The sequence below is a fragment of the Salmo salar genome, chromosome 05, assembly GCF_965601325.2.
Source record: "Salmo salar chromosome 05, fSalSal1, whole genome shotgun sequence".
Taxonomy (NCBI): domain Eukaryota; kingdom Metazoa; phylum Chordata; class Actinopteri; order Salmoniformes; family Salmonidae; genus Salmo; species Salmo salar.
Genome location: NC_138295.1, coordinates 90271695 through 90299210, shown reverse-complemented (window position 1 = coordinate 90299210; position 27516 = coordinate 90271695). Strand labels below are relative to the sequence as shown.

At 43.9% G+C, this 27516-nt stretch overlaps 1 protein-coding gene across 3 annotated transcripts in view; it reads left to right on the top strand.

Moving 5' to 3' along the window:
- LOC106597401 (collagen alpha-1(XIV) chain) overlaps positions 1-27516 on the top strand; it is a 232517-nt gene that overhangs the window by 150283 nt on the left and 54718 nt on the right. For all 3 annotated transcript variants that reach the window (XM_082975949.1, XM_082975951.1, XM_082975950.1), the window contains exons 32-33: positions 8080-8157; positions 22999-23085. In XM_082975949.1, the coding sequence (XP_082832075.1) occupies positions 8080-8157; positions 22999-23085 (165 nt within the window). The remainder of the gene's footprint in view (positions 1-8079; positions 8158-22998; positions 23086-27516) is intronic.

Genomic DNA, 27516 nt, shown 5'->3' with positions numbered 1-27516 from the left:
CCTACAGCCTCTATAACACCACAACAACACCCTACAGCCTGTATAGACCCACAACAACATCCTACAGCCTCTATAATACCACCACAACACCCTACAGCCTCTATAGATCCACAACAACACCCTACAGGCTCTATAATACCACCACAACACCCTACAGCCTCTATAGACCCACAACAACATCCTACAGCCTCTATAATACCACCACAACACCCTACAGCCTCTATAGACCCACAACAACATCCTACAGGCTCTATAACACCACCACAACACCATGCAGCCTCTATAACACCACAACAACACCATGCATCCTCTATAATACCACAACAACACCGTGCAGCCTCTATAACCCCACAACAACACCCTACAGCCTCTATAACAACACCCTACAGCCTCTATAACAGCACCACAACACCTACAGCCTCTATAACAACACCCTACAGTCTCTATAACAACACCCTACAGCCTCTATAACAACACCCTACAGGCTCTATAACACCACCACAACACCGTACAGCCTCTATAACACCATAACAACACCCTACAATCTCTATAACAACACCCCACAGCCTCTATAACACCACAACAACACGCTAGAGCCTCTATAACACCACCACAACACCATATAACCTCTATAACACCACCACAACACCCTACAGACTCTATAACACCACAACAACACCCTACAGCCTCTATAACACCACAACAACACCCTACAGTCTCTATAGTCCCACAACAACACCCTACAGCCTCTATAACACCACAACAACACCCTACAGTCTCTATAGTCCCACAACAACACCCTACAGCCTCTATAACACCACCACAACACTCTACAGCCTCTATAACACCCTACATCCTCCATAACAACACCATACATCTCTATAACACCACCGCAACATCCTGCAGCCTTTATAGTCCCACAACAACACCCTACAGACTCTATAATACCACAGCTCCCAACAGCCTCTATAACACCACCACAACACTCTACATCCTCCATAACAACACCATACAGCCTCTATAACACCACCACAACACCCTACATTCTCTATAACACCACAACAACACCCTACAGCCTCTATAATACCACCACAACATCCTACAATCTCTATAACACCACCAAAAAAATCTACATCCTCCATAACAACACCCTACAGTCTCTATAACACCACCACAACACCATACAGCCTCTATAACACCACCACAACACCATACAGCCTCTATAATACCACCACAACACCATACAGCCTCTATAATACCACCACAGCTCCCAACAGCCTCTATAACACCACCACAACACCCTGTAGCCTCTATAACACCACCACAACACTCTACATCCTCCATAACAACACCATACAGCCTCTATAACACCACCACAACACCATACAGCCTCTATAATACCACCACAACACCCTACAGCCTCTATAATACCACCACAACACCCTACATTCTCTATAACACCACCACAACATCCTACAGCCTCTATAACACCACCACAACATCCTACAGCCTCTATAACACCACCACAACACCCTACAGCCTCTATAATACCACCACAACACCCTACATTCTCTATAACACCACAACAACACCCTACAGCCTCTATAATACCACAACAACACCCTACAGCCTCTATAACACCACCACAACACCCTATAACACCACCACAACACCCTACAGTCTCTATAACACCACCACAACATCCTACAGCCTCTATAACACCACCACAACACCCTATAACACCACCACAACACCCTACAGCCTCTATAACACCACCACAACATTCTACCGCCTCTATAACACCACAACAACACCCTACAGTCTCTATAACACCACAACAACACCCTACAGTCTCTATAACACCACCACAACACCCTACATCCTCTATAATACCACCACAACACCCTACAGTCTCTACAACACCACCACAACATCCTACACCTCTATAACACCACCACAACACCCTACAGCCTCTATAACACCACCACAACACCCTACAGCCTCTATAATACCACCACAACACCCTACAGCCTCTATAACACCACCACAACATCCTACAGCCTCTATAACACCACCACAACACCCTACAGTCTCTACAACACCACCACAACACCCTACAGCCTCTATAACACCACAACAACACCCTACAGCCTCTATAACACCATACATCCTCTATGTGACCCAAGATGTCAGGACAGGAAATAAGATGAGGAGCAGTCTTTGTTAGATGCATAATAGTTGTGATGATTTCTGTGCAGCTCTGAGGGTAGATGAATGGACTGCTTTGCAACTATGTGAGACTGTATTATTTTATTATTTCTGGAGACAGTCTGATGAAAAGAAATTGCTTTGTACAGCATTTTGAGGGAATTGGTGGAAAGAAAGAAATGTCCCCCGAGATGTTTTACAATTAATTCTGACTTTATTGTCCTTTAAAGTGGTGAGGCTTTCATATTTCCTCAGCAGTTTCATCTTATCAATGTGTAATCTCATAAGAAATACATTTAATTTATTTTAACCTAGTGTTTAAAGTGATTCACTCTCAGTGAAAGTTCATTCCCACTGGGCACAGACGTCAATTCAACGTCTATTCCACATTGGTTCAACGTAATTTCATTGAAATGACATGGAAACAATGTTGATTCAGCCAGTGTGTGCCCAGTGGGTTGTGTGTATGTACATTTAGGTCATTCAGTTCACCATCATTGAGCAGACAGACAGTCACCATCAAACAGCCTGTTGATCAGACAGTCACCATTAAACAGCCTGTTGAGCAGACAGTCACCATTAAACAGCCTGTTGATCAGACAGAGTCACCATCAAACAGCCTGTTGAGCAGACAGAGTCACCATCAAACAGCCTGTTGAGCAGACAGTCACCATTAAACAGCCTGTTGAGCAGACAGTCACCATTAAACAGCCTGTTGATCAGACAGAGTCACCATTAAACAGCCTGTTGAGCAGACAGTCACCATCAAACAGCCTGTTGATCAGACAGTCACCATCAAACAGCCTGTTGATCAGACAGAGTCACCATCAAACAGCCTGTTGAGCAGACAGAGTCACCATCAAACAGCCTGTTGATCAGACAGTCAAGATTAAACAGCCTGTTGAGCAGACAGAGTCACCATCAAACAGCCTGTTGATCAGACAGTCACCATTAAACAGCCTGTTGAGCAGACAGTCACCATTAAACAGCCTGTTGAGCAGACAGTCACCATTAAACAGCCTGTTGATCAGACAGTCACCATTAAACAGCCTGTTGAGCAGACAGTCACCATTAAACAGCCTGTTGATCAGACAGTCACCGTTAAACAGCCTGTTGATCAGACAGTCACCATTAAACAGCCTGTGATCAGACAGTCACCATCAAACAGCCTGTTGATCAGACAGAGTCACCATTAAACAGCCTGTTGATCAGACAGTCACCATTAAACAGCCTGTTGATCAGACAGTCACCATTAAACAGCCTGGTGATCAGACAGTCACCATCAAACAGCCTGTTGATCAGACAGAGTCACCATTAAACAGCCTGTTGATCAGACAGTCACCATCAAACAGCCTGTTGATCAGACAGAGTCACCATCAAACAGCCTGTGATCAGACAGTCACCATCAAACAGCCTGTTGAGCAGACAGTCACCATTAAACAGCCTGTTGAGCAGACAGAGTCACCATCAAACAGCCTGTGATCAGACAGTCACCATCAAACAGCCTGTTGAGCAGACAGTCACCATCAAACAGCCTGTTGAGCAGACAGTCACCATTAAACAGCCTGTTGATCAGACAGTCACCATTAAACAGCCTGTTGATCAGACAGAGTCACCATCAAACAGCCTGTTGATCAGACAGTCACCATTAAACAGCCTGTTGATCAGACAGAGTCACCATCAAACAGCCTGTGATCAGACAGTCACCATCAAACAGCCTGTTGATCAGACAGAGTCACCATCAAACAGCCTGTTGATCAGACAGTCACCATTAAACAGCCTGTTGATCAGACAGAGTCACCATTAAACAGTGTTGATCAGACAGTCACCATTAAACAGCCTGTTGAGCAGACAGTCACCATCAAACAGCCTGTTGATCAGACAGAGTCACCATTAAACAGCCTGTTGAGCAGACAAAGTCACCATCAAACAGCCTGTTGAGCAGACAGTCACCATTAAACAGCCTGTTGAGCAGACAGTCACCATTAAACAGCCTGTTGATCAGACAGAGTCACCATTAAACAGCCTGTTGAGCAGACAGTCACCATCAAACAGCCTGTTGATCAGACAGAGTCACCATCAAACAGCCTGTTGAGCAGACAGTCACCATCAAACAGCCTGTTGAGCAGACAGAGTCACCATCAAACAGCCTGTTGATCAGACAGTCACCATTAAACAGCCTGTTGATCAGACAGTCACCATCAAACAGCCTGTTGAGCAGACAGTCACCATTAAACAGCCTGTTGAGCAGACAGAGTCACCATTAAACAGCCTGTTGATCAGACAGTCACCATCAAACAGCCTGTTGATCAGACAGAGTCACCATTAAACAGCCTGTTGATCAGACAGAGTCACCATTAAACAGCCTGTTGAGCAGACAGTCACCATTAAACAGCCTATTGAGCAGACAGAGTCACCATCAAACAGCCTGTTGATCAGACAGAGTCACCATTAAACAGCCTGTTGAGCAGACAGAGTCACCATTAAACAGCCTGTTGATCAGACAGAGTCACCATCAAACAGACTGTTGATCAAACAGTCACCATTAAACAGCCTGTTGATCAGACAGAGTCACCATCAAACAGCCTGTTGAGCAGACAGTCACCATTAAACAGCCTGTTGATCAGACAGTCACCATCAAACAGCCTGTTGATCAGACAGAGTCACCATCAAACAGCCTGTGATCAGACAGTCACCATTAAACAGCCTGTTGATCAGACAGTCACCATTAAACAGCCTGTGATCAGACAGAGTCACCATCAAACAGCCTGTTGAGCAGACAGTCACCATTAAACAGCCTGTTGATCAGACAGTCACCATTAAACAGCCTGTTGATCAGACAGAGTCACCATCAAACAGCCTGTTGAGCAGACAGTCACCATTAAACAGCCTGTTGATCAGACAGAGTCACCATTAAACAGCCTGTTGAGCAGACAGAGTCACCATCAAACAGCCTGTTGATCAGACAGTCACCATTAAACAGCCTGTTGATCAGACAGAGTCACCATCAAACAGCCTGTTGAGCAGACAGTCACCATTAAACAGCCTGTTGATCAGACAGAGTCACCATCAAACAGCCTGTTGATCAGACAGTCACCATTAAACAGCCTGTTGATCAGACAGAGTCACCATCAAACAGCCTGTTGATCAGACAGAGTCACCATTAAACAGCCTGTTGATCAGACAGAGTCACCATTAAACAGCCTGTTGAGCAGACAGAGTCACCATCAAACAGCCTGTTGATCAGACAGAGTCACCATCAAACAGCCTGTTGAGCAGAAAGAGTCACCATTAAACAGCCTGTTGATCAGACAGAGTCACCATTAAACAGCCTGTTGAGCAGACAGTCACCATCAAACAGCCTGTTGAGCAGACAGTCACCATTAAACAGCCTGTTGAGCAGACAGAGTCACCATCAAACAGCCTGTTGATCAAACAGTCACCATTAAACAGCCTGTTGAGCAGTCACCATTAAACAGCCTGTTGAGCAGACAGAGTCATCATTAAACAGCCTGTTGATCAAACAGTCACCATTAAACAGCCTGTTGAGCAGACAGAGTCACCATTAAACAGCCTGTTGAGCAGACAGTCACCATTAAACAGCCTGTTGAGCAGACAGTCACCATCAAACAGCCTGTTGAGCAGACAGAGTCACCATCAAACAGCCTGTTGATCAGACAGTCACCATCAAACAGCCTGTTGAGCAGACAGTCACCATTAAACAGCCTGTTGAGCAGACAGAGTCACCATCAAACAGCCTGTTGAGCAGACAGTCACCATCAAACAGCCTGTTGATCAGACAGAGTCACCATCAAACAGCCTGTTGATCAGACAGTCACCATTAAACAGCCTGTTGAGCAGACAGAGTCACCATCAAACAGCCTGTGATCAGACAGTCACCATTAAACAGCCTGTTGATCAAACAGTCACCATTAAACAGCCTGTTGAGCAGACAGAGTCACCATTAAACAGCCTGTTGAGCAGACAGTCACCATTAAACAGCCTGTTGAGCAGACAGTCACCATTAAACAGCCTGTTGATCAGACAGAGTCACCATCAAACAGCCTGTTGATCAAACAGTCACCATTAAACAGCCTGTTGAGCAGACAGAGTCACCATTAAACAGCCTGTTGAGCAGACAGTCACCATTAAACAGCCTGTTGAGCAGACAGTCACCATCAAACAGCCTGTTGAGCAGACAGTCACCATCAAACAGCCTGTTGATCAGACAGAGTCACCATCAAACAGCCTGTTGAGCAGACAGTCACCATTAAACAGCCTGTTGAGCAGACAGAGTCACCATCAAACAGCCTGTTGAGCAGACAGTCACCATCAAACAGCCTGTTGAGCAGACAGAGTCACCATCAAACAGCCTGTTGATCAGACAGAGTCATCATTAAACAGCCTGTTGAGCAGACAGAGTCACCATCAAACAGCCTGTTGAGCAGACAGAGTCACCATCAAACAGCCTGTTGAGCAGACAGTCACCATCAAACAGCCTGTTGATCAAACAGTCACCATTAAACAGCCTGTTGATCAGACAGAGTCACCATCAAACAGCCTGTTGAGCAGACAGTCACCATTAAACAGCCTGTTGAGCAGACAGAGTCACCATCAAACAGCCTGTTGAGCAGACAGTCACCATTAAACAGCCTGTTGATCAGACAGTCACCATTAAACAGCCTGTTGATCAGACAGAGTCACCATCAAACAGCCTGTTGATCAGACAGTCACCATTAAACAGCCTGTTGAGCAGACAGTCACCATTAAACAGCCTGTTGAGCAGACAGTCACCATTAAACAGCCTGTTGATCAGACAGAGTCACCATCAAACAGCCTGTTGATCAGACAGAGTCACCATCAAACCTCACAACCCATATTTGGATATTTCTCTGAAGCATGTAGAACACGATGTAGAACACGGTGTAGACCACGGTGTAGAACATAGAGCATGGTGTAGACCACGGTGTACAACGTAGACCACGGTGTACAACATAGAACATGGTTTAGAACATTGTGTAGACCACAGTGTAGACCACAGTGTAGAACATGGTGTAGAACATGGTGTAGAACATGGTGTAGAACATTGTGTAGAACATTGTGTAGACCACAGTGTAGAACATGGTTTAGAACATTGTGTAGACTACGGTGTAGACCACGGTGTAGAACTTGGTGTATAACATTGTGCAGACCACGATGTAGACCACAGTGTAGAACATGGTGCAGAACATGGTGTAGAACATTGTGTAGAACATGGTGTAGAACATTGTGTAGACCACAGTGTAGAACATGGTTTATAACATTGTGTAGAACATGGTGTAGAACATGGTGCAGAACATGGTGTAGAACATTGTGTAGAACATGGTGTAGAACATTGTGTAGACCACAGTGTAGAACATGGTTTATAACATTGTGTAGAACATGGTGTAGAACATGGTGTAGAACATTGTGTAGACCACAGTGTAGAACATTGTTTATAACATGGTGTAGAACATGGTGTAGAACATTGTGTAGACCACAGTGTAGAACATGGTTTATAACATGGTGTAGAACATGGTGTAGAACATTGTGTAGAACACAGTGTAGAACATGGTTTATAATATTGTGTAGATCACGGTGTAGATCACGGTGTAGAACACGGTGTAGAACACGGTGTAGAACATGGTGTAGAACATGGTGTAGACCACGGTGTAGAACATTGTGTAGACCACGGTGTAGACCACAGGGTAGAACGTAGTGTAAAACACAGTGTAGAACACGGTGTAGACCACAGGGTAGAAGTAGTGTAGAAATCTGTATACCGTAAGTGTGTTGCAATGTCATGCCAATATGAACTCTTTCTCTGTGTATTTGTTCTCTGTGTGTGTATAGTTCCAGATCCAGATGTTTGACATTATCTGCAGCACGTCCTGGGCCAGTCGAGACAAGTGCTGTGAGCTCCCTGGACTGGTAAGAACAACTGCCTTTTAACCAACCATTCAAATGACCAACAGACCAACAACCAACAACCAACAGACCAACAGACCAATAACCAACAGAACAATAACCAACAGACCAAAAACCAACAGACCAAAAACCAACAGACCAATAACCAACAGACCAATAACCAACAGACCAATAACCAACAGACCAAAAGACCAAAAACCAACAGACCAACAGACCAACAACCAATAACCAACCGACCAATAACCAACAGACCAACAACCAACAGACCAATAACCAACAGACCAACAACCAACAGACCAACAGACCAATAACCAACAACCAATAACCAACAGACCAACAACCAACAGACCAACAACCAACAGACCAACAGACCAACAACCAACAGACCAATAACCAACAGACCAACAGACCAACAACCAACAACCAATAACCAACAGACCAATAACCAACAGACCAACAGACCAACAGACCAACAGACCAACAACCAACAGACCAACAACCAACAGACCAACAGACCAACAACCAACAACCAATAACCAACAGACCAACAACCAACAGACCAATAACCAACAGACCAATAACCAACAGACCAATAACCAACAGACCAATAACCAACAGATCAATAACCAACAGACCAATAACCAATAACCAACAGACCAACAGACCAATAACCAACAGACCAATAACCAACAGACCAACAACCAACAGACCAATAACCAACAGACCAATAACCAACAGACCAACAGACCAATAACCAACAGACCAACAACCAACAGACCAACAACCAACAGACCAACAGACCAATAACCAACAGACCAACAACCAACAGACCAACAACCAACAGACCAACAACCAACAGACCAACAACCAACAGACCAACAGACCAACAGACCAACAACCAACAGACCAACAACCAACAGACCAACAACCAACAGACCAACAACCAATAACCAACAGACCAACAACCAACAGACCAACAGACCAATAACCAACAACCAATAACCAACAGACCAACAACCAACAGACCAACAACCAACAGACCAACAGACCAACAACCAACAGACCAATAACCAACAGACCAACAGACCAACAACCAACAACCAATAACCAACAGACCAATAACCAACAGACCAACAGACCAACAGACCAACAACCAACAGACCAACAACCAACAGACCAACAGACCAACAACCAACAACCAATAACCAACAGACCAACAACCAACAGACCAATAACCAACAGACCAATAACCAACAGACCAATAACCAACAGACCAATAACCAACAGATCAATAACCAACAGACCAATAACCAATAACCAACAGACCAACAGACCAATAACCAACAGACCAACAACCAACAGACCAATAACCAACAGACCAATAACCAACAGACCAACAGACCAATAACCAACAGACCAACAACCAACAGACCAACAACCAACAGACCAACAGACCAACAACCAACAGACCAACAACCAACAGACCAACAACCAACAGACCAACAACCAACAGACCAACAGACCAATAACCAACAGACCAATAACCAACAATCAACAGACCAACAGACCAATAACCAACAGACCAATAACCAACAGACCAACAGACCAATAACCAACAGACGAACAGACCAACAACCAACAGACCAACAACCAACAGACCAACAGACCAATAACCAACAGACCAATAACCAACAATCAACAGACCAACAGACCAATAACCAACAGACCAATAACCAACAGACCAATAACCAACAGACCAATAACCAACAGACCAATAACCAACAGACCAACAACCAATAACCAACAGACCAATAACCAACAGACCAACAACCAACAGACCAACAACCATCAGACCAACAACCAACAGACCGACCAACCATTTAAACGACCAACCATTTAAACGACCAACAGACCAACAACCAACAGACCAACAACCAATAACCAACAGACCAATAACCAACAGACCAATAACCAACAATCAACAGACCAACAGACCAATAACCAACAGACCAATAACCAACAGACCAACAGACCAATAACCAACAGACCAACAGACCAACAACCAACAGACCAACAACCAACAGACCAACAGACCAATAACCAACAGACCAATAACCAACAATCAACAGACCAACAGACCAATAACCAACAGACCAATAACCAACAGACCAATAACCAACAGACCAATAACCAACAGACCAATAACCAACAGACCAACAACCAATAACCAACAGACCAACAACCAACAGACCAATAACCAACAACCAACAGACCAATAACCAACAGGCCAATAACCAACAGACAATAACCAACAGACCAACAGACCAACAACCAACAGACCAATAACCAACAGACCAACAACCATCAGACCAACAACCATCAGACCAATAACCAACAGACCAACAACCAACAGACCAACAACCATCAGACCAACAACCAACAGACCGACCAACCATTTAAACGACCAACCATTTAAACGACCAACAGACCAACAACCAACAGACCAACAACCAATAACCAACAGACCAACAACCAACAGACCAACAGACCAACAGACCAACAGACCAATAATCAACAGACCAACAGACCAACAGACCAACAACCAATAATCAACAGACCAATAACCAACAGACCAACAACCAACAGACCAACAACCAACAGACCAACAACCAATAACCAACAGACCAATAACCAACAGACCAACAACCAACAGACCAATAACCAACAATCAACAGACCAACAGACCAACAACCAACAGACCAAAAACCAACAGACCAACAGACCAACAACCAACAGACCAATAACCAACAGACCAACAGACCAACAACCAACAACCAACAGACCAATAACCAACAGACCAATAACCAACAGACCAATAACCAACAGACCAACAGACCAACAACCAACAGACCAATAACCAACAGACCAATAACCAACAGACCAACAGACCAATAACCAACAGACCAATAACCAACAGACCAACAGACCAACAACCAACAGACCAATAACCAACAGACCAATAACCAACAGACCAACAGACCAATAACCAACAGACCAACAGACCAACAACCAACAGACCAACAACCAACAGACCAATAACCAACAGACCAACAGACCAATAACCAACAGACTAACAACCAACAATCAACAGACCAACAGACAAATAACCAACAGACCAACAGACCAATAACCAACAGACCAACAGACCAACAACCAACAGACCAACAACCAACAGACCAACAGACCAATAACCAACAGACCAATAACCAACAATCAACAGACCAACAGACCAATAACCAACAGACCAATAACCAACAGACCAACAGACCAATAACCAACAGACCAACAACCAATAACCAACAGACCAACAGACCAACAACCAACAGACCAATAACCAACAGACCAATAACCAACAGACCAAAAGACCAAAAACCAACAGACCAACAGACCAACAACCAATAACCAACAGACCAATAACCAACAGACCAACAACCAACAGACCAATAACCAACAGACCAACAACCAACAGACCAACAGACCAACAGACCAACAACCAACAGACCAACAACCAACAGACCAACAACCAACAGACCAACAACCAATAACCAACAGACCAACAACCAACAGACCAACAGACCAATAACCAACAACCAATAACCAACAGACCAACAACCAACAGACCAACAACCAACAGACCAACAGACCAACAACCAACAGACCAATAACCAACAGACCAACAGACCAACAACCAACAACCAATAACCAACAGACCAATAACCAACAGACCAACAGACCAACAGACCAACAACCAACAGACCAACAACCAACAGACCAACAGACCAACAACCAACAACCAATAACCAACAGACCAACAACCAACAGACCAATAACCAACAGACCAATAACCAACAGACCAATAACCAACAGACCAATAACCAACAGATCAATAACCAACAGACCAATAACCAATAACCAACAGACCAACAGACCAATAACCAACAGACCAATAACCAACAGACCAACAACCAACAGACCAATAACCAACAGACCAATAACCAACAGACCAACAGACCAATAACCAACAGACCAACAACCAACAGACCAACAACCAACAGACCAACAGACCAATAACCAACAGACCAACAACCAACAGACCAACAACCAACAGACCAACAACCAACAGACCAACAACCAACAGACCAACAACCAACAGACCAACAGACCAATAACCAACAGACCAATAACCAACAATCAACAGACCAACAGACCAATAACCAACAGACCAATAACCAACAGACCAACAGACCAATAACCAACAGACCAACAGACCAACAACCAACAGACCAACAACCAACAGACCAACAGACCAATAACCAACAGACCAATAACCAACAATCAACAGACCAACAGACCAATAACCAACAGACCAATAACCAACAGACCAATAACCAACAGACCAATAACCAACAGACCAACAACCAATAACCAACAGACCAATAACCAACAGACCAATAACCAACAACCAACAGACCAATAACCAACAGGCCAATAACCAACAGACAATAACCAACAAACCAACAGACCAACAACCAACAGACCAATAACCAACAGACCAACAACCATCAGACCAACAACCATCAGACCAATAACCAACAGACCAACAACCAACAGACCAACAACCAATAACCAACAGACCAATAACCAACAGGCCAATAACCAACAGACAATAACCAACAGACCAACAGACCAACAACCAACAGACCAATAACCAACAGACCAACAACCATCAGACCAACAACCATCAGACCAATAACCAACAGACCAACAACCAACAGACCAACAACCAATAACCAACAGACCAACAACCAACAGACCGACCAACCATTTAAACGACCAACCATTTAAACGACCAACAGACCAACAACCAACAGACCAACAACCAATAACCAACAGACCAACAACCAACAGACCAACAGACCAACAGACCAACAGACCAATAAGCAACAGACCAACAACCAACAGACCAATAACCAACAGGCCAATAACCAACAGACAATAACCAACAGACCAACAGACCAACAACCAACAGACCAACAACCAACAATCAACAGACCAACAGACCAATAACCAACAGACCAACAGACCAACAGACCAACAGACCAACAACCAACAGACCAACAACCAACAGACCAACAGACCAATAACCAACAGACCAATAACCAACAATCAACAGACCAACAGACCAATAACCAACAGACCAATAACCAACAGACCAACAGACCAATAACCAACAGACCAACAACCAATAACCAACAGACCAACAGACCAATAACCAACAGACCAACAACCAACAGACCAACAACCAACAGACCAACAACCAACAACCAATAACCAACAGACCAACAACCAACAGACCAATAACCAACAGGCCAATAACCAACAGACAATAACCAACAGACCAACAGACCAACAACCAACAGACCAACAACCAACAATCAACAGACCAACAGACCAATAACCAACAGACCAACAGACCAATAACCAACAGACCAATAACCAACAGACCAACAGACCAACAACCAACAGACCAACAACCATCAGACCAACAACCAACAGACCAACAACCAATAACCAACAGACCAATAACCAACAGACCAACAGACCAACAACCAATAACCAACAGACCAATAACCAACAGACCAACAACCAACAGACCAATAACCAACAGACCAATAACCAACAGGCCAATAACCAACAGACAATAACCAACAGACCAACAGACCAACAACCAACAGACCAACAACCAACAATCAACAGACCAACAGACCAACAGACCAATAACCAACAGGCCAATAACCAACAGACAATAACCAACAGACCAACAGACCAACAACCAACAGACCAACAACCAACAATCAACAGACCAACAGACCAATAACCAACAGACCAACAGACCAACAGACCAACAGACCAACAACCAACAGACCAACAACCAACAGACCAACAGACCAATAACCAACAGACCAATAACCAACAATCAACAGACCAACAGACCAATAACCAACAGACCAATAACCAACAGACCAACAGACCAATAACCAACAGACCAACAACCAATAACCAACAGACCAACAGACCAATAACCAACAGACCAATAACCAACAGACCAACAACCAACAGACCAACAACCAACAACCAATAACCAACAGACCAACAACCAACAGACCAATAACCAACAGGCCAATAACCAACAGACAATAAACAACAGACCAACAGACCAACAACCAACAGACCAACAACCAACAATCAACAGACCAACAGACCAATAACCAACAGACCAACAGACCAATAACCAACAGACCAATAACCAACAGACCAACAGACCAACAACCAACAGACCAACAACCATCAGACCAACAACCAACAGACCAACAACCAATAACCAACAGACCAATAACCAACAGACCAACAGACCAACAACCAATAACCAACAGACCAATAACCAACAGACCAACAACCAACAGACCAATAACCAACAGACCAATAACCAACAGACCAACAACCAATAACCAACAGACCAATAACCAACAGACCAACAGACCAACAGACCAACAGACCAATAACCAACAGACCAACAGACCAACAGACCAACAGACCAACAACCAATAACCAACAGACCAATAACCAACAGACCAACAACCAACAGACCAATAACCAACAGACCAATAACCAACAGACCAATAACCAACAGACCAACAGACCAACAGACCAACAACCAATAACCATCAGACCAACAACCAACAGACCAACAACCAATAACCAACAGACCAATAACCAACAGACCAACAGACCAACAACCAATAACCAACAGACCAATAACCAACAGACCAACAACCAACAGACCAATAACCAACAGACCAATAACCAACAGGCCAATAACCAACAGACAATAACCAACAGACCAACAGACCAATAACCAACAGACCAACAACCAACAATCAACAGACCAACAGACCAATAACCAACAGACCAACAGACCAACAGACCAACAGACCAACAACCAACAGACCAACAACCAACAGACCAACAACCAACAATCAACAGACCAACAGACCAACAGACCAATAACCAACAGGCCAATAACCAACAGACAATAACCAACAGACCAACAGACCAACAACCAACAGACCAACAACCAACAATCAACAGACCAACAGACCAATAACCAACAGACCAACAGACCAACAGACCAACAACCAACAGACCAACAACCAACAGACCAACAGACCAATAACCAACAGACCAATAACCAACAATCAACAGACCAACAGACCAATAACCAACAGACCAATAACCAACAGACCAACAGACCAATAACCAACAGACCAACAACCAATAACCAACAGACCAACAGACCAATAACCAACAGACCAATAACCAACAGACCAACAACCAACAGACCAACAACCAACAACCAATAACCAACAGACCAACAACCAACAGACCAATAACCAACAGGCCAATAACCAACAGACAATAACCAACAGACCAACAGACCAACAACCAACAGACCAACAACCAACAATCAACAGACCAACAGACCAATAACCAACAGACCAACAGACCAATAACCAACAGACCAATAACCAACAGACCAACAGACCAACAACCAACAGACCAACAACCATCAGACCAACAACCAACAGAACAACAACCAATAACCAACAGACCAATAACCAACAGACCAACAGACCAACAACCAATAACCAACAGACCAATAACCAACAGACCAACAACCAACAGACCAATAACCAACAGACCAATAACCAACAGACCAACAACCAATAACCAACAGACCAATAACCAACAGACCAACAGACCAACAGACCAACAGACCAATAACCAACAGACCAACAGACCAACAGACCAACAGACCAACAACCAATAACCAACAGACCAATAACCAACAGACCAACAACCAACAGACCAATAACCAACAGACCAATAACCAACAGACCAATAACCAACAGACCAACAGACCAACAGACCAACAACCAATAACCAACAGACCAATAACCAACAGACCAACAACCAACAGACCAATAACCAACAGACCAATAACCAACAGACCAACAACCAATAACCAACAGACCAATAACCAACAGACCAACAGACCAACAGACCAACAGACCAATAACCAACAGACCAGCAGACCAACAGACCAACAGACCAACAACCAATAACCAACAGACCAATAACCAACAGACCAACAACCAACAGACCAATAACCAACAGACCAATAACCAACAGACCAATAACCAACAGACCAACAGACCAATAACCAACAGACCAACAGACCAATAACCAACAGATCAACAGACCAACAGACCAATATCAACAGACCAACAGACCAATAACCAACAGAACAACAGACCAATAACCAACAGATCAACAGACCAACAGACCAATAATCAACAGACCAACAGACCAATAACCAACAGACCAACAACCAACAGACCAACAGACCAACAGACCAACAACCAACAGACCAACAACCAACAGATCAACAACCAACAGACCAATAACCAACAGACCAATAACCAGTAGACCAACAGAACAACAGACCAATAACCAACAGAGCAACAGACCAATAACCAACAGACCAACAACCAACAGACCAACAACCAACAGACCAATAACCAACAGACCAATAACCAACAGACCAACAACCAATAACCAACAACCAACAGACCAACAACCAACAGACCAACAACCAACAGACCAATAACCAACAGACCAACAACCAACAGACCAATAACCAACAGACCAATAACCAGCAGACCAATAACCAACAGACCAACAGACAAATAACCAGCAGACCAACAACCAACAGACCAATAACCAGCAGACCAATAACCAACAGACCAACAACCAACAGACCAATAACCAACAGACCAATAACCAACAGACCAACAACCAACAGACCAATAACCAGCAGACCAACAACCAACAGACCAACAACCATCAGACCAACAACCAACAGACCAACCAACCATTTAAATGACCAACCATTTAAACGACCAACCATTTAAATGACCAACCATTTAAACGACCAACAGACCAACAACCAACAGACCAACCAACCATTTAAACAACCAACCAACTAATCAACCAGACAACCGTTACACCAAACAACTAGTCTCGCGAGCCATGCTCGAAGTCTGACGCTGTATGAAAGTCTGTTGAGAAAGAAACCATCCATCCAACCCGCCAACTCTCATCCACTCCAAGAAGATGAATAACTGAGAGAGACTACCATCTAACCATCCATCCAACCCGCCAACTCTCATCCACTCCAAGAAGATGAATAACTGAGAGAGACTACCATCTAACCATCCATCCAACCCGCCAACTCTCATCCACTCCAAGAAGATGAATAACTGAGAGAGACTACCATCTAACCATCCATCCAACCCGCCAACTCTCATCCACTCCAAGATGATGAATAACTGAGAGAGACTACCATCTAACCATCCATCCAACCCACCAACTCTCATCCACTCCAAGAAGATGAATAACTGAGAGAGACTACCATCTAACCATTCATCCAACCCGCCAACTATATTCCACTCCAAGAAGATGAATAACTGAGAGAGACTACCATCTAACCATCCATCCAACCCGCCAACTCTCATCCACTCCAAGAAGATGAATAACTGAGAGAGACTACCATCTAACCATCCATCCAACCCGCCAACTCTCATCCACTCCAAGAAGATGAATAACTGAGAAAGACTACCATCTAACCATCCATCCAACCCACCAACTATATTCCACTCCAAGAAGATGAATAACTGAGAGAGACTACCATCTAACCATCCATCCAACCCACCAACTCTCATCCACTCCAAGAAGATGAATAACTGAGACAGACTACCATCTAACCATCCATCCAACCCACCAACTCTCATCCACTCCAAGAAGATGAATAACTGAGAGAGACTACCATCTAACCATCCATCCAACCCACCAACTATATTCCACTCCAAGAAGATGAATAACTGAGAAAGACTACCATCTAACCATTCATCCAACCCGCCAACTATATTCCACTCCAAGAAGATGAATAACTGAGAGAGACTACCATCTAACCATCCATCCAACCCACCAACTAGACCAGACAGTATCATGAGACATGTCCAACACTGACCTAGCTAGACCAGACAGTATCATGAGAGACATGACCAGGACTGACCTAGCTAGACCAGGCAGTAACATGAGAGACATGACCAGGACTGACCTAGCTAGACCAGGCAGTAACATGAGAGACATGTCCAGGTCTGACCTAGCTAGACCAGGCAGTAACATGAGAGACATGACCAGGACTGACCTAGCTAAACCAGGCAGTAACATGAGAGACATGTCCAGGACTGACCTAGCTAGACCAGACAGTAACATGAGACATGTCCAGGACTGACCTAGCTAGACCAGACAGTAACATGAGAGACATGACCAGGACTGACCTAGCTATACCAGACAGTAACATGAGAGACATGACCAGGACTGACCTAGCTAGACCAGACAGTAACATGGGAGACATGACCAGGACTGACCTAGCTATACCAGACAGTAACATGAGAGACATGACCAGGACTGACCTAGCTAGACCAGACAGTAACATGAGAGACATGACCAGGACTGACCTAGCTAGACCAGGCAGTAACATGAGACATGTCCAGGACTGACCTAGCTAGACCAGACAGTAACATGAGAGACATGACCAGGACTGACCTAGCTATACCAGACAGTAACATGAGAGACATGACCAGGACTGACCTAGCTAGACCAGACAGTAACATGAGAGACATGACCAGGACTGACCTAGCTAGACCAGACAGTAACATGAGAGACATGACCAGGACTGACCTAGCTAGACCAGACAGTAACATGAGAGACATGACCAGGACTGACCTAGCTAGACCAGACAGTAACATGAGAGACATGACCAGGACTGACCTAGCTAGACCAGACAGTAACATGAGAGACATGACCAGGACTGACCTAGCTAGACCAGACAGTAACATGAGAGACATGACCAGGACTGACCTAGCTAGACCAGACAGTAACATGAGAGACATGACCAGGACTGACCTAGCTAGACCAGGCAGTAACATGAGAGACATGACCAGGACTGACCTAGCTAGACCAGGCAGTAACATGAGAGACATGACCAGGACTGACCTAGCTAGACCAGACAGTAACATGAGAGACATGACCAGGACTGACCTAGCTAGACCAGACAGTAACATGAGAGACATGTCCAGGACTGACCTAGCTAGACCAGACAGTAACATGAGAGACATGACCAGGACTGACCTAGCTAGACCAGACAGTAACATGAGAGACATGACCAGGACTGACCTAGCTAGACCAGACAGTAACATGAGAGACATGACCAGGACTGACCTAGCTAGACCAGACAGTAACATGAGAGACATGACCAGGACTGACCTAGCTAGACCAGACAGTAACATGAGAGACATGACCAGGACTGACCTAGCTAGACCAGACAGTAACATGAGAGACATGACCAGGACTGACCTAGCTAGACCAGACAGTAACATGAGAGACATGACCAGGACTGACCTAGCTAGACCAGACAGTAACATGAGACATGTCCAACACTGACCTAACTAGACCAGACAGTATCATGAGACATGTCCAGGACTGACCTAGCTAGACCAGACAGTAACATGAGAGACATGACCAGGACTGACCTAGCTATACCAGACAGTAACATGAGAGACATGACCAGGACTGACCTAGCTAGACCAGGCAGTAACATGAGAGACATGACCAGGACTGACCTAGCTAGACCAGACAGTAACATGAGACATGTCCAGGACTGACCTAGCTAGACCAGACAGTAACATGAGACATGTCCAGGACTGACCTAGCTAGACGTGTTAGATGAACAAAATGTATTTTAATTAAACACGTTCGGCTTACTCATATGTCTATATCTCTATATATCTCTATATATCTCTATATCTCTCTCTCTCTCTCTCTCCCTCTCTCTCTCTCTCTCTCTCTCTCTCTCTCTCTCTCTCTCTCTCTCTCTCTCTCTCTCTCTCTCTCTCTCTCTCTCTCTCTCTCTCGCTCTCTCTCTCCAGTTCAATACAAGGGGCTTTATTGGCATGGGAAACATATGTTAACATTGCGAAAGCAAATGAAGTAGACATTATACATAAGTGAAATAAACAATAAAAATGAACAATAAACATTACACTCACAGAAGTTCCAAAAGAATAAAGACATTACAAATGTCATATTATATATACAGTTGAAGTTGGAAGTTTACATACACTTAGGTTGGAGTCATTAAAACTAGTTTTTCAACCACTCCACAAATTTCTTGTTAACAAACTATAGTTTTGGCAAGTCATTTAGGACATCTACTTTGTGCATGACACAAGTCATTTTTCAACAATTGTTTACAGACAGATTATGTCACTTATAATTCACTCTATCACAATTCCAGTGGGTCAGAAGTTTACATAAACTAAGTTGACTGTGCCTTTAAACAGCTTGGAAAATTCCAGAAAATGATGTCATGGCTTTAGAAGCTTCTGATAGGCTAATTGACATCATTTGAGTCAATTGGAGGTGTACCTGTGGATGTATTTCAAGGCCTACCTTCAAACTCAGTGCCTCTTTGCTTGACATCATGGGAAAATCAAAAGAAATCAGACAAGACCTCAGAAAAACAATTGTAGACCTCCACAAGTCTGGTTCATCCTTGGGAGCAATTTACAAATGGCTGAAGGTACCACGTTCATCTATACAAACAATAGTACGCAAGTATAAACACCATGGGACCACACAGCCATCATACCGCTCAGGAAGGAGACGCATTCTGTCTCCTGGAGATGAACGTACTTTGGTGCGAAAAGTGCAAATCAATCCCAGAACAACAGCAAAAGATCTTGTAAAGATGCTGGAGGAAACAGGTACAAAAGTATCTATATCCACAGTAAAACGAGTCCTATATCAATATAACCTGAAAGGCCGCTCATCAAGGAAGAAGCCACTGCTCCAAAACCGCCATAAAAAAAACAGACTACGGTTTGCAACTGCACATGGGGACAAAGATCGTACTTTTTGGAGAAATGTCCTCTGGTCTGATGAAACAAAAATAGAACTGTTTGGTCATAATGACCGTCGTTATGTTTGGAGGAAAAAGGGGGAGGCTTGCAATCCGAAGAACACCATCCCAACCGTGAAGCACGGGGGTGGCAGCATCATGTTGTGGGGGTGCTTTGCTGCGGGAGGGACTGGTGCACTTCACAAAATAGATAGCATCATGAGGATGGAAAATTATGTGGATATATTGAAGCAACATCTCAAGACATCAGTCAGGAAGTTAAAGCTTGGTCACAAATGGGTCTTCCAAATGGACAATGACCCCAAGCATACTTCCAAAGTTGTGGCAAAATGGCTCAAGGACAACAAAGTCAAGGTATTGGAGTGGCCATCACAAAGCCCTAACCTCAATCCTATAGAAAATGTGTGGGCAGAACTGGAAAAGCGTGTGCGAGCAAGGAGGCCTACAAACCTGACTCAGTTACACCAGCTCTGTCAGGAGGAATGGGCCAATATTCACCCAACTTATTGTGGGAAGCTTGTGGAAGGCTACCCGAAATGTTTGACCCAAGTTAAACAATTTAAAGGCAATGCTACCAAATATTTATTGAGTATATGTAAACTTCTGACCCACTGGGAATGTGATGAAATAAATAAAAGCTGAAATAATTCTCTCTATTATTATTCTGACATTTCACATTCTTAAAATAAAGTGGTGATCTAACTGACCTAAGACAGGGAATTTTTACTGAGATTGAATGTCAGGAATTGTGAAAAACTGAGTTTAAATATATTTGGCTAAGGTGTATGTAAACTTCCGACTTCAACTGTATATACAGTGTTGTAACGATGTACAAATGTTTCAAGTACAAAAGGTATTTAGAATGGTGTTTGTTCTTCACTGGTTGACCTTTCCTTGTGGGAACAGGTCACAAATCTCTCTGTCTCTCTCTCTCTGTCCGTCTCTCTCTGTCTCTCTTTCTCTATCTCTCTCTCTCTCTCTGTCAAGACATCCTAATGACACTTTGTTAGTAACAACTCTACAAAACACTCCCAATACCCCATCCTAGGAGATACAGTCCTGTCCACCTCACTCCTCACAGACCGCTAGCCTGTATTTACTACCGGCCTTCCCGGCTCTTTCAAAGCACGTTTTATTATTGGAAAAGGATAGGACAATTATTTTTAATGATAACTGTGTTTCTAGCTAGCCGGGCCCAGGAGATAGATGTGATGTATGGTGCTGCTGCGAGGCCAGGAGAGAAGAAGAGAGAAGAAAGGTTATTTTTCTCCTGTTGACAGACCGATGGAACAGGGGAGATAGCAACCTGAGGCCTCACAGCACTCCAGCCACACACGTAACACTGGAGCACTGGACAGAAGGAACTAACTGATAGAGGAACCTGGAAATTGAAAAATGTCCAACCAAGACATTTAATCTCACCAGGAGAAATGCAAAACTGTTTCTTTCTTGAACATTTACATAATATCTCCAATTCTCACCAAGCTAAGCATTTACATAAGTATCTCCCATTTGAACCAGTTAGCCACCCATTCTGTGCCAATAGTTTTGTTTACTTTAATTCACAATGTTTTGTTCTGTCATGAATCACAAATAGGAAATTGAATTGAGTTGCTGTACGTTCATGTGTGGGTTTTTGAATTGCCTCTGTTTGTCTGTTGTTTTCTGTTGTTCTACAGAGGCTGGAGGAGGACTGTCCTGCCATGCCCCATGCCTGTAGCTGTTCTCAGGACAGTAAAGGACCTCCCGGACCCACAGGACCTCCCGTAAAGTCCTACTACTGCCTTTATTTACTGTCTCAGGGAATAGGGTGCCCTTTTAACACACCTTTTAACACCATACAAAATAATCCTAGACAGAAAACAACACTCAGAGACATCATTTCTCCAGAGAGCTGTCAAGCAGGCAGGAAAAGAGACTCCAGGGGCCGACAGAAGGAAATCCAAACCAGACATTCCAAACCAGATACCTGCCGCCCACCAAAAGTGATTTTGGTGAAACATTCCCGGTCTGGGGAGGGTCAATGTCACTTAGTACTGTGGACGTGTCTCCACCACAGGTGGACATTGTTAGGGGAAGGACCCCAACAGAGTGAGAGTCTTCATACATTCTGCTGAGGGGGCGGGAGAGAGAGGGAGAGAGAGAGGGATAGAGAGAGAGAGAAACCAAGAGAGAGACAGAAACCGAGAGAGAGAGAGAAACCGAGAGAGAGAGAAAGAGAGAAAGAGAGAGGGATAAACCGAGTTAGAGAGAGAGGATAGAGAGAGAGAATCCGAGAAAGAGAGAGAGAGAGAGAGAGAGAGAGGGATAAACCGAGTTAGAGAGAGAGGATAGAGTGAAACCAAGAGAGAGAGAGAAAGAGAGAGAGAGAGAGAGAGAGAGAGAGAGAGAGAGAGAGAGAGAGAGAGAGGGATAAACCGAGTTAGAGAGAGAGGATAGGGAGAGAGAAACGGAGTGAGAGAAAGGAGAGAGAGAGAGAAGGATAAACCGAGTTAGAGAGAGAGGATAGAGAGAGAGAAACGGAGTGAGAGAAAGGAGAGAGAGAAGGATAAACCGAGTTAGAGAGAGAGGATAGAGAGAGAGAAACGGAGTGAGAGAAAGGAGAGAGAGAAGGATAAACCGAGTTAGAGAGAGAGGATAGAGAGAGAGAAACGGAGTGAGAGAAAGGAGAGAGAGAAGGATAAACCGAGTTAGAGAGAGAGGATAGAGAGAGAGAAACGGAGTGAGAGAAAGGAGAGAGAGTAGTATGTAGAATGATTCAGCTCACTCCACGCAGCACAGAGGGTAGAACCTGATATGACGACACTGCAGATAAATGAGCTCATTTATAAGGCGTCAGGTCAGGTGATGTTGTGTACTCAGCTCGCTGCCAAGGGGAAAATAAAACACGTCCCAGGGCCACTACGGGGCCAACACTGTATCAACACACACACATGTTTGAGAAAGTCATTATATGGATATAAATTTATCAAAGCAGATTAGTCCTCTCTCTGCTGTCTACACAGTTTCCACCTCCATATGGTCCAGGTGGAGCCTATAGGCAGAGTTTAAAACCACAAGGGAGGAGGATTTCATCTGAGGTTCCTCTATAAGCCATCCTCCTTATGTTTCTGTGGTCGTTGGCTCTGATCACTGTTGACCTACTAAACCCTTGTTATAACATTAGAGCAGGACTGGAGTTAAAGTGGGGCTTTGTCAAGACACAATACTCCTTGATGAAGGTGTTGACCCTGTAGTAAAACTGTTCCTGCACTTTAATTCTATTATTCTTTAGTGTGTCTTCAATCACTGATATTATTATAACCGACTGAGCGCGTGCAGGACGTTCATCACATTTGATCTTGTCCTGCCTCTGCCTCTGCTATCACAGCCTCCAGCCATAGGAACTATTAGTACCTGGCTCCATGTCCCTGCAAGGGTGCCATTAAGGCAAACACAGGAAGAGGAAGGAAGCCTTTGAAGCCAGATGGGACAATTACCTCCAGATGCCTTCGTCAGTTAGAGCAGAGTCAGGAGGGACAGGGAGGGACAAGGGAGGGTTTGGTTATCATGGTGTTTATGGTCTGATTCCCAGTCAGATGTACAGTATGGTTATCATGGTGTTTATGGTCTGATTCCCAGTCAGATGTACAGTATGGTTATCATGGTGTTTATGGTCTGATTCCCAGTCAGATGTACAGTATGGTTATCATGGTGTTTATGGTCTGATTCCCAGTCAGATGTACAGTATGGTTATCATGGTGTTTACGGTCTGATTCCCAGTCAGATGTACAGTATGGTTATCATGGTGTTTATGGTCTGATTCCCAGTCAGATGTACAGTATGGTTATCATGGTGTTTACGGTCTGATTCCCAGTCAGATGTACAGTATGGTTATCATGGTGTTTATGGTCTGATTCCCAGTCAGATGTACAGTATGGTTATCATGGTGTTTATGGTCTGATTCCCAGTCAGATGTACAGTATGGTTATCATGGTGTTTATGGTCTGATTCCCAGTCAGATGTACAGTATGGTTATCGTGGTGTTTATGGTCTGATTCCCAGTCAGATGTACAGTATGGTTATCATGGTGTTTATGGTCTGATTCCCAGTCAGATGTACAGTATGGTTATCATGGTGTTTATGGTCTGATTCCCAGTCAGATGTACAGTATGGTTATCATGGTGTTTATGGTCTGATTCCCAGTCAGATGTACAGTATGGTTATCATGGTGTTTATGGTCTGATTCCCAGTCAGATGTACAGTATGGTTATCATGGTGTTTATGGTCTGATTCCCAGTCAGATGTACAGTATGGTTATCATGGTGTTTATGGTCTGATTCCCAGTCAGATGTACAGTATGGTTATCATGGTGTTTATGGTCTGATTCCCAGTCAGATGTACAGTATGGTTATCATGGTGTTTATGGTCTGATTCCCAGTCAGATGTACAGTATGGTTATCATGGTGTTTATGGTCTGATTCCCAGTCAGATGTACAGTATGGTTATCGTGGTGTTTATGGTCTGATTCCCAGTCAGATGTACAGTATGGTTATCATGGTGTTTATGGTCTGATTCCCAGTCAGATGTACAGTATGGTTATCGTGGTGTTTATGGTCTGATTCCCAGTCAGATGTACAGTATGGTTATCATGGTGTTTACGGTCTGATTCCCAGTCAGATGTACAGTATGGTTATCATGGTGTTTATGGTCTGATTCCCAGTCAGATGTACAGTATGGTTATCATGGTGTTTACGGTCTGATTCCCAGTCAGATGTACAGTATGGTTATCATGGTGTTTATGGTCTGATTCCCAGTCAGATGTACAGTATGGTTATCATGGTGTTTATGGTCTGATTCCCAGTCAGATGTACAGTATGGTTATCATGGTGTTTATGGTCTGATTCCCAGTCAGATGTACAGTATGGTTATCATGGTGTTTACGGTCTGATTCCCAGTCAGATGTACAGTATGGTTATCATGGTGTTTATGGTCTGATTCCCAGTCAGATGTACAGTATGGTTATCATGGTGTTTACGGTCTGATTCCCAGTCAGATGTACAGTATGGTTATCATGGTGTTTATGGTCTGATTCCCAGTCAGATGTACAGTATGGTTATCATGGTGTTTATGGTCTGATTCCCAGTCAGATGTACAGTATGGTTATCATGGTGTTTATGGTCTGATTCCCAGTCAGATGTACAGTATGGTTATCATGGTGTTTATGGTCTGATTCCCAGTCAGATGTACAGTATGGTTATCATGGTGTTTACGGTCTGATTCCCAGTCAGATGTACAGTATGGTTATCATGGTGTTTACGGTCTGATTCCCAGTCAGATGTACAGTATGGTTATCATGGTGTTTATGGTCTGATTCCCAGTCAGATGTACAGTATGGTTATCATGGTGTTTATGGTCTGATTCCCAGTCAGATGTACAGTATGGTTATCATGGTGTTTATGGTCTGATTCCCAGTCAGATGTACAGTATGGTTATCATGGTGTTTACGGTCTGATTCCCAGTCAGATGTACAGTATGGTTATCATGGTGTTTATGGTCTGATTCCCAGTCAGATGTACAGTATGGTTATCATGGTGTTTATGGTCTGATTCCCAGTCAGATGTACAGTATGGTTATCATGGTGTTTATGGTCTGATTCCCAGTCAGATGTACAGTATGGTTATCATGGTGTTTATGGTCTGATTCCCAGTCAGATGTACAGTATGGTTATCATGGTGTTTATGGTCTGATTCCCAGTCAGATGTACAGTATGGTTATCATGGTGTTTATGGTCTGATTCCCAGTCAGATGTACAGTATGGTTATCATGGTGTTTATGGTCTGATTCCCAGTCAGATGTACAGTATGGTTATCATGGTGTTTATGGTCTGATTCCCAGTCAGATGTACAGTATGGTTATCATGGTGTTTATGGTCTGATTCCCAGTCAGATGTACAGTATGGTTATCATGGTGTTTACGGTCTGATTCCCAGTCAGATGTACAGTATGGTTATCATGGTGTTTACGGTCTGATTCCCAGTCAGATGTACAGTATGGTTATCATGGTGTTTATGGTCTGATTCCCAGTCAGATGTACAGTATGGTTATCATGGTGTTTATGGTCTGATTCCCAGTCAGATGTACAGTATGGTTATCATGGTGTTTACGGTCTGATTCCCAGTCAGATGTACAGTATGGTTATCATGGTGTTTACGGTCT